The 10,199-nt window shown below is 67.2% G+C and overlaps 1 protein-coding gene across 1 annotated transcript; it reads right to left on the reverse strand.

The window, feature by feature from the left end:
* Window positions 1-622: 622 nt before the first annotated feature.
* On the reverse strand, window positions 623-9,616 carry GAS2L1 (growth arrest specific 2 like 1). Its single transcript, XM_050318757.1, is given in 10 exon segments — window positions 623-1,499; window positions 1,502-1,557; window positions 1,560-2,487; window positions 3,724-4,016; window positions 4,019-4,078; window positions 4,081-4,101; window positions 4,797-4,893; window positions 5,057-5,164; window positions 7,420-8,110; window positions 9,500-9,616. Coding segments are annotated over 9 exon segments (2,307 nt in total). The 5' UTR covers window positions 8,101-8,110; window positions 9,500-9,616; the 3' UTR covers window positions 623-1,436.
* Window positions 9,617-10,199: the final 583 nt, after the last annotated feature.

Here is a 10,199-nt window from a genome sequence, read left to right on the forward strand (position 1 = left end):
GGGGGATGCTCAGGGTGCCCCTGAGCCCCTCCTGGGGTTGGGGACGAGCACAGGGTCAGCGGGAGGTGTGGCTGGTCCCTGTGGGGTGGGGGACAGTCCTTGGTGAGGATGGGCAGCACCACTGAGCCCTGCTCTGGGAGATTCCCTCAAGCACTGGCACCCCTGCCAGGCATCCTGCTGGGCACTGGCACCATGTCTGGGCACTGGGACACGCCATGGGACACTGGAGCTGCTCTGGGACACCCCTTGGGACACCAGCCCTGTTCCCAAGGGAGAGGCAGGACAGGTATCTGGAGACCTTTAGGACCCCCAAAGTCACAGCAGGATGGTCACCACCAGCAGAAACAGCCCTCCCTGGTGCCCCCCAACCTGCCCAGCCCCTGGAGCAGGTCCGTGTCCCCCCTGGGTGAGGGGTCTCAGCCATGGGGCACTCTGGGCTCCAGAGACCCCCCTGGAGGGGTCCCAGATGCAGTTGAGGGGTCCCCATGGCTGCAGTGGAGTGCAGGACATCAGGGATCACCCTCACCCCAGCTCTCCACTGCTCCCAACCCTCCTGGGGCCCCCAGACCCCTCCTCCCTTGGGCTTGGGGGGTCTGACCCCCCCCCGACAGACAAGCAGACGTGGTGGGAGCAGCTCCCTTGGTCTTTACTGGCTTGGGGGGACATGCAGGGCCCGAGGGGTGGGGGCCACGGGGGGCACAGCCCTGTCCCACCCTGGGGACATCAACACAGCAGTGCTGGGCCTGGAGGGGACACAGTGACACCCCCCCCAGCCTCAAATCCCAATTGTGTGAGAAGCTGCACGTCCTCAAGTCATCTCAGGGGTAGAGGGAAGAGGAGGAAGAGAAGAGAGATGGGAGATGACCAATAAGAGGAAGAAACAAGAGGAGACAGTGACCAAGAGGGTGATGACAAGGGGACAAAGAAGGCCAAGAAGAGAAGAAGACAAGAGGAGGACAAGGTCAAGAAGAGAAGGTGATGATGAGAAGGACACAAAGGCCAAGGAGGAGATGGCAAGAGAAGGAGAAGGCGGCCAAAAGAGGAGTAGAAATATGAGAGAACACGAGAAGATGAGGAGGAGGATGACAAGAATAGCACGAAGAGGAGGAGAAAACAAGATGAGAAGAGATGAAGAGTCCAAGCTGAGCAGAGCCAGGTGCTCTCCAGCCCCACTCCCAGGTGCCAGTTCTGCTCTGGCCACCCCACCATGACCCCACCACGGCCCCACCATGGAGCTGCTCCCTGGGGGTGGGGGCACACCCGGGGCCCTCTGGGCCTGGGGGCTCCTTGCAGGGCCCACCCCACTGCCAACAGTGTCCGTGTGAAGGCGTCCTGCCCACCCCCGGGCCCCGTCCATCACCTCTGCACACAGGTGCCACCTCCAGTGGCCGCTCCGGGATGTCCCCAGGGGTGCCAAGGCCACCGAGCTGGACCTCTCAGGGCCACGTGTCCTCCTCCAGCCCCTCGCGCTCCCGCGGGGCCCAGGGGGGCTCCAGCAGGAGGAGAAGACGCTCTGCAGAGCCCCCCAGGCCTTGGGGCTGCCGTTGTGGGGCCGGGGGTCCCGGCCCCGTAACCCCTCGGGGTGGGGATCCGGGACGGCGCCTTGTGGGGCTGCGTGTCCAGCCGGGGCTTGGCCCAGGGCCGCCGTGGGGGCGTGGAGACCCCCGGGGCGAGGGGGGTCTCCTCCATCTCCAGCAGCTCATCCTCCCCGGGCGGCCAGTCGGTGTCGGAGCCGGGATTCCCGGGGGTCTCCCGGTTGTCCCAGGAGGCCGGGAAGCAGCAGCTGTCGTCGGAGGAGCTGGAGAGGGTGGAGCGGCGCCTCACATCTCCCATGGTGGGGTTGGACGGCAGCGGGGGGCACACCCCGTTGTTGTTCCCGTTATTCCCGTTGTTGTTATTCCCGTCGCTGTTCCCGCTCCGCCGCCCGTCCTCGGCGGGCAGCCCGTGCTTGGCGAACACGTTGAGGGAGGAAGACGAGGACGACGAGGAGCAATAGGCCGAGTCGGCGGTGGCGGGGGGCGCGGGGGGGCTCTCGGTGTCCCCCAGCTGCTCGAGCAGCCGCGTGTTGGCCAGGAATTCCTCCTCCAGCCGCTGGAACAGCCGCTGCTCCTGCCCGGGCTCCAGCCAGCGCGGGGCCCGCAGCCTCCGCGCCAGCTCCTCGGGGTCCCCGGGGCCGGGCCGGGGGTCCCGCCGCCCCCCGGGAGCCCCCCCGGGCGCGCCCCCGGCGGCGGGGGGCTCGGGCCGTGCCCACGAGTGCTGCCCGTCGGGGCGGCGGCGGATGAGCAGCAGCGGAGCGGGGCCGCGCCCGGGGCTGCGGGAGGCGCGGGGGGACCCGCGGGGGGACCCGGCAGCGCGGGGGCGCGGGGGACCCCGGCGCGGGGTCCGGAGGGGTCCCGGCGGGCCGGGGGCGTCGGGGGCCGCTCTGCGCGGAGGCGGCCGAGGAGTCGCTGTCGCCCGAGCAGCGGCGGAGCGCGCGAGGCGCGCGGCCTGGCGGGGAATTTGGGGGACGGTGGTGAGCACCCTGTTGTGCCCCCTCAGGGTACCACCCCTCATTGAACCCGTCTCCTCACTGCATCCTCCCAAGTCACCGCCTCATTGGACCAACTCCCCCTTTGCACCCCCCACCATGGAACCCCACAAGTGGAACAGCACCCCCCCATTGCATCCCACCCACCGAAACCCCCGTTATACCCCCACTGAATCCCCCATTGCATCCCACCCATTGAAACCCCATCATACCTCCTTTGGACCCACCCATTGAATCCCACATTTAACCCCCGACTGCCCCCCATGACATCCCCCACTGCACACCCCACTCCCCGCTTGTAACTCCCATTCCACCCCCATTACCACCCACTGCCCCTTATTCCCCCATTGCCCTCCCCTTCCCCCATTACACCCCTTCCACTGCCCGTGACCCACCCAAAGCCCCCCATGGCCTCACACTGAAACCCCACTGTCCTCCTCCATTGTCCCCCACTGCTCTTCCTAACTGGACCTCCATTCCCCTCAATGCACCCCCGTTTAACCCCCATGGCCCCCAGTGCACCCCATTAACTCCAAATTCCTCCCATTCCTCCCTCATTTCACTCCCCACTGAACCCGTTACCCCAGTCCACCCCATTCCCTCCCATTCCACCCCAGTACCTCCCACTGCCCCCCAGTGATTCCCCATTCCCCCTCACTGCACCCCCCAACTGTCCCCCCAGTACCTCCTCACTGTCCCACTGCCCATTCCACCCCCAGTACCTCCCACTGCCCCCAACGATTCCCCACTCCCCTCACTGTACCCCCTCACTGAGCCCCCACTCCCGCCCATTACACCCCCAATTCCACCCCCAGTACCTCCCATTGCCCCCCAATGATTCCATTTCCCTTCACTGCACCCCCATTGCCCCCAGTACCTCCCATTGCCCCCATTCCACCCCCAGTACCTCCCACTGCCCCAACGATTCCCCATTCCATCCTCACTGCACCCCTCCCTCCACTGTCCTCCCACACCGCCCCCGTCCCCCAGCTGCACCCCAAATTCCCCACTGCAGCTCTCCATTGCCCCCAGTACCTGCCAGTGCCCCCACTGATTTCATTTCCCCTCACTGCACCCCCACTGAGCCCCCCGCTACCCCCAGTTCCACACCCAGTACCGCCCACTGCTCCCCAACGATTCCCCATTCCCCCCCTCATCGCCCCCCAATTTCCCCCTTCATTGCCCCCCATTAGCACCCCATTCCCCCCACTCTCCCCCCGTGGCCGAGCGCTGCCGGTGGGCTGGGGGCTGTGTTTTGGGGTCCCGGGGGTGCCGTACCTGGCCGTGCCGGTCCCGCGGGGCTCCGCGGGGCTGCGGGAGGGGCTGTTGGAGCCGGACGGGGGGGCCGCCCCGCCCCGGGGGGGCAAACACTCCTGCCTGGGCGGCTTCGGGGGGTCTCCGGCCCCCCTGGGCTGGTGGCCCCGCTCGGTCCTGCCGTGGCCACTGTCCCCCCCGGCTGGGGGCCCGGCGAGGCGGGGGCGCCGGGGGTGCTGGGGCTGGAGGCGCGGGACGAGGGGGCCGAGGGCTGCTTTTGGGGGGACATGCCCGGGGGCGGGGCTGGGGCAGGCGGTGAGCTGGAACAGAGAGAGGGGAGCTCAGGGGGGGCAGCCCTCGGCACACCCTCCCCTTAGCAGCCCCTTCAACAACCCCCTCCTCAGCACCCCCACCCCAACACCGCCCCCCTCACACCCGGCGCTATCCCAGGATGTGGGTGAACATCTCGGGAATTAATTTGGGCAACTCCTCCCACTTGCCTCACCCCCTTTTTCCCCCTTCAGCTGGATCAGCACCCTGAGGAGCTCAGCTTTGGGGAATGGGGCCACATGGAGGGCCAGGGAATGGAGCCCCACGGAACAGAGCCCCAGGGAGAGCCGTGGAATGGGGCCACAAAGAGAGCCAAGGAATGGAGACCCATGGAGAATCTAGGCAATGGAGACCCATGGAGAACTCAGGGAATGGAGACCCATGGAGAATCAGGGAATGGAGACCCATGGAGAACTAGGGAATGGGGCCCCATGGAGAATCGGGGAATGGAGACCCATGGAACAGGACCCCACGGAGGAGCAGGGAACAAAGCCCCATGGAAAGCCAAGGAACAGAGCCCCACAGAGAGCCAGGGAATGGGGTCCCATGGAGAACCAAGGAATGGAGCCCCAAGGAGAACAAGGAGCCCCAGGGAACGGAGCCCCATGGAGAACAAGGACGGGCAGACCGTGCCAAGGCAGGGGGCACGGGGTGGGGGTGTCTGTGGGGTCCCGGGGGCACTCACAGAGGGCAGCACAGCGACACGGGTCGTGCTTGTCCAGGTAATGTTCCAGTGTGTCCCAGCCGCCACCAACGCGCACCATGACGTGGCTCCTCAGCACCTGGAGAGGGGCCCCACTGTCACCCTGCCCGTCCCATCCCCTCTGGGGGACCCACAGAGCCACAACGGGACCCCGAGGTGGGCAGGAAATCCAGCTCAGGGTCCCTCAGGATGGGGGGAGGAGGGAGGGGGGACAATGGGGTGGGGGACACGGTGGCTCTTACTCGGACGAAGATGAGCGTGTTGGAGTCTCCCACTTTGTACTTCCCCTCGGACACCTTGACCATGGGGAATTGCGAGGGGCAGGAGCAGCAGCCCAGGATCTCCCGCACCTGCGGGCACACAGGGGAGGGGTCGGTGGGGCGTGGACCCCCCAGCTATAGGGCGGGCCCACATAGGGCTGGGCTCCGGGATCGGGGTGGACCTCCCCCAGCTATAGGGCGGTCCCACTATAGTGCCGGCCCCCGGCCCAGCACACGGAGGGGCTCCGTGGACCCCTCGCGGAGCCGGCTGTGTCCCCCCGGGATAGCAGCTCCCTCCTCCCACCCCTGGGAAGCACCTGGGTGGGCTCAGGTGGTGGTGGGGGGAAAGCAGCTCCGAGTGTTGGGGGGCACCCACAGCACCCGTAGGAGGCTTCCCATGGCCGGGCACCCCCTGGCAGGCTGAGAACGTGCACAACTCCCTTCACGTGGGGACAAAACTCCCCCCTGACCCCACTAATCCCCAAACCGTGGGGCAGGACTCACATCCACCAGCAGAAACGGGGTAAATCCCGGGTTTTTTTTTTTGCCTGCCCCTAAAGCTGAACATCCGTCGGGGGTCCAGGGGGAGCGGGAGGATGTGGGAGGCCGGGCAGGGCATCCCCATGGCCGGGCAGCGCCCGGTGCCAGCTGCCGGCCCGATCTGCCGGGCTGACGTCAGGGATTAGGCCGGGAGCCACGAGGGGACGTGGGGACATGGCCACGTCCTGCCCCGGCGGTCACAGCCCCGCCCCGAAATTTGGGGGTGTTTTAATAATTAACTCCTCTGGTTTTGGTTTTTTTTTTTGGGGGGGGGTGTGGAGGGGTGTTCTTGCCGTTGTGCCCATCACGGGGGGCACTCGCGGGGGGCACTCGCAGGACGTGAGTTCCGGTCCCCACGCGGGTGACAAGGACAGCCCCGAACTGGGGAAACTGAGGCACGGAGCGGGGGGGAGTGGGGGCAGAGAGGGGGTCCTGACCCTGCCGCCACCCCGAGGGGGGCACCTGGGCACCGGCGGGGCCGGATCCTGCTCCCGAGGCTCCTCCCCGGCTCCAGCACTGCCCATAAAAGCCGATGGTGAGGAATTACGCAGCCCGGAAAAATGCAGCCGGGGTTGGCACCGCCCGGCCAGGGGGGCTTGGGGGAGCAACAGCGACGAGGGGGGACAGCGAGGGGAAACAGCGAGGGGAGAGCCCCCCGCCCCCCCCTCCCGCTTTGCAGCGGCACTGGGAGGAGGGCGGTGCAGGATGCTCTTTAATGAGGGACTTAATGAGGAATTGGGGTTTCAATTAAAAAAACAGCTTTGGGCTTAGGGAGTCAGGGCAGGGCAGAGCCCCCCTGTGTCCCCCCAGCCCCGGATTAATCTGCTGTCCCGGATCCTGCACCCAGCCCAGCTTTAATCCCTCCTGAGCTCCCGGCCCCGGGGGGGCGGGGTGTCCCCCAAATTGTGACACCCCAAATTGTCCCCCCATGTCCCCATTTCCATCCCCGGGGACACCGGCCCCAAGGTGGTGGGAGCAGGAGGAGCAGGTTCTGGGCCCCCCCACCATGGGAGGAGGTGGCAGAGGCACAGGTGGCACCAGTGTCCCTCCCGGGATTCTGGCAATGGTCACCAAAATAACCCCTCCTGGAGTCAGGGGGCTCCCTGGGAGGCTGGGTGGGTGGAGAGGGGCTCCCGTGGCCACAGAGAGCTGGGGATGGGTGGGTGGAGAACACCCTGTGGACCACAGAGCACCCTGTTGGGTGGATAGAAAGGACCTCCCATGAACCACAGAGATGGGAGGGACCTCCCAGAGATCATAGAGATGGGTGGCACCTCCCATGGGCCACAGAAAACCCCGTTGGGTGGACAGACAGGACCTCCTGGGGACCACAGAGATGGGGGGACTTCCTATGGACCACAGAGCACCTGTTGGGTGGGCAGGGAGGACCTCCCATGAGACCACAGAGCACCGGTTGGGTGGGCAGACAGGACCTCCCATGGACCACAGAGACAGGGGACCTCCTGGGGGCCACAAAGACATGTGGGACCTCTCATGGACCATAGAGACGGATGGGACTTCCCATGGACCACAGAGCACCCATTGGGTGGGCAGACAGGACCTCCCACGGACCACACAGACAGGGGACCACAGAGACCGGTGGGATCTCCCATGGACCACAGAGCACCCCGCTGGGTGGGCAGACAGGACCTCCCAGACACCACAGAGCACCGGTTGGGTGGGCAGACAGGACCTCCCATGGACCACAGAGACAGACAGGACCTCCCAGGGAGCACAGAGCGCCCGCTGGGTGGGCAGAGGGGCCCTGGCGGTGCCCGGGGCCGGGTGGCCGCCGAGGCCCTCACCCAGGCACAGGGCTCCCAGGGGAGCGCGTGTCTCACCAGCTCGTCCAGGTTCTTGAGGTCGCAGAGGGTGATGGGCCGGGCCCGGCTGGGGAAGGCGCCCGCCTGGGGGTCCCGGCTCTCCCGGCGCGTGCCCAGCGCGCCGTCGCCCATTTGGTCCCTCATCTCCTCCTCGATCTCCTCCTCCATCTGGATCAGCATGGGCGCCAGCATCCCGAACTTGGAGCCCCTCCTGGCCACCTCCAGCAGGCAGAGGACGAAGTTCTTCTCGTTCTTCTTCAGCACCAAGTCGTTGGTCTCGAACATGAGGACGTCCTGGATGCCCAGGTCCTGCCGGCACCACTGGATGAAGTTGGAGACGTTATCCCTGGCGATGAAGGAGCCGGGCACCACGTTCTTGGCCTGGAAGACCACCTCGTTCTGGGGCACCCGCATGCGGGCGGCCGCCTCCGGGTGCCGCTCCTGGAAGTCCAGGGCGGTGCGGTTGACGTTGTTGGCGTGGCGGCAGAGGTGACAGCCCGTCTCCAGGCTCTCCAGGAAGGTGTCCACCTGGATGTCCAGGTCGTAGAGGGTGTTGAACCACTCGGCCAGGTCCTCCTTCATGGCCTCCAGGTACTCCTCGCTGGAGCGGAATGGGCGGATGCTCTTGGAGGCGGCCGACTGGATGTGGCTGGAGTTGGCCATGGTGAGCTGCCTGTGGTGGGGGGCAGCGGGGGCTGTCACGGGCAGGAGACACCCCTCAGTCCCCCCAAAAACACCCCCACTTTGGTGCCTCCCAAAGCAGAGTTTGGCCACCTCGGTGACCCCTCTGTGCCTTGGTTTCCCCCACATGTGGGCAGGAAGGGTCACTGTTGTCACCACCCTGTGCAGGACCTGCCTGAACCCTGCCAGGACCCCCAGCACCCCCACCCCATGTCCCCCCATTCATTCCATGTCCCCCCACCCTGTGTCCCTCCACCCTGTGTGTCCCACCCCCACCTCCCCAGGGTTCACGAGCCCCCTGTCACACACATGTCCCCCCCACTGTGGGGCTGTAGCAGAGAGAGGACCCCCCCTCCACACAAAATCTGCCCAGTCATGGTGGGTGTCCCCACCCCACTGTCCCCACCCTGGGAGCAGGTGACAAGGCCAGGGATGGCAGTGCCAGGAACTGCACCTGGAGGAACCCCCTTGGCCCTCCCTGACCCCGGGGGGGGTACAAGGGGGTCACCCCTGCCTCGGGGGGGGGGCACCTGTGACCTCCACTGCCACCCCCCTTGCCCCCAGACCCACACCCTGGGCAAGGGGGTGTCATTCCCTGGGGATGTCTCTGCTGCTGGAGGGCTTTCTTTGTTTTGGGGGGTGGGGGTGGGGGTCCCCTTTCCTTGCCAGAGGGGTATCCCTGTTGGGGTGTAGTTCCTTTCCCTCGGGGCAGGGTGGGGGGATGTCCCTATTGGGAGGGGTCCCGTGCCCTCGGGGTGGGGGGACACGTCTCTATTGGAGTGGGGGGGTGTCCCTATTGCGGGGTGGTCCCTTTCCCTGGGGGGTGGTGTCGCTATTGGGGAGGGTCCCTATCGGAGGGGGGATGTCCCTGCTGGGGGGCTGAGTGTCTATACTGGTCCCCATTTCCCACGGTGGGGGGCTGTCACTATTAAGGAGAGTCCCCTACCTTCGGAGGGGGGATGTCACTGTTGGGGGGGGTGTCCCTATTGGGGAGGGTCCTCTGCCCTGGGAGGGGGGTGTCACTGCTGGGGAGGGGTATTGTCCCTGCTGGGGGGGTGTCTATACCCGAAGGGTCCCCCTTTCCCATGGTGGGGGGTGTCGCTGTTGGGGAGGGTCCCTATCGGAGAGGGGGTGCCCCCCCTCCCGCTGGGGGGGACACTACACCCAGGGGGTGTCAACTATACCCGAGGGGTCCCCCTTTCCATGAGGGGGGGCGGGTGTCGATCAGGGGGTGTCTCTTTCCCGGGGTGGGGTGGGGGGTCCTCTCTGTGCGAGAGAGGGTCCCTATTCCGGGGCGATCTCCCGGCTCTGGGTGGGGAGTCCGCACCTGCCAGGGACACCCATGGCCCGAATCCCCCTGTGCCCCCCGGGCCGCACTCACCGCCCCCCCGTCACCGCCGCCGCTCCGCGCTCCGCTACGGCCGGGCCGGGCCCTCGCCCTGCTCCGGGCCGGGCCGCGGCTCCCAGCGCCGGGGGCCCTGCCGCGGCCCCCGCCGCCATCAGCGGCCCGGGGGGCGGCCGGGAGCCCGGGGCGCCCAACGAGGCTCGGGCTCCGCCGCAGCCCTGCGGAGCCGCCGCCGCCGCCGCGCCCCGGCCGGGAAGTTGGAGGCGGCCCAGAAAGGGCCGGGACGGGGGAGGCGGCGGCGGGCGGGGACCGGCACGGGGGGAGCACGGGCACCGGGGATGATGATGGGCACGGACGGGGGAGCACGGGCACCGGGGGATGATGGCACGGCACGGGGGAGCACGGGCACCGGGGGGATGATGGGCACGGAGGGGGCACGGACGTGGAGGGGGGGACACGGGCACTGGGCGGCCAAGGACATGGAGGGGGGGCATGGGTATGGAGAGGGGCACCGACGCGGACATGGAGGAGGACACGGAGATGGAAGGAGGCATTGACATGGAGGGGGCCCGGACATGGAGGGGGCCACAGGCACGGGAGGGTCATGGACACGGGGGTGACACATTGGAGGGTGACACAGCGACACCCACACCCCCCCCAGGGTGCGGCTCATCCCAGAAGGGAAACTGAAGCACAACGGGACCCACCGGGAAGCTCCATCCCACCCTTTTATCCC

The sequence above is a fragment of the Myiozetetes cayanensis genome, unplaced genomic scaffold, assembly GCF_022539395.1.
Source record: "Myiozetetes cayanensis isolate MyiCay16 unplaced genomic scaffold, myiCay2020 scf21, whole genome shotgun sequence".
NCBI lineage: Eukaryota > Metazoa > Chordata > Aves > Passeriformes > Tyrannidae > Myiozetetes > Myiozetetes cayanensis.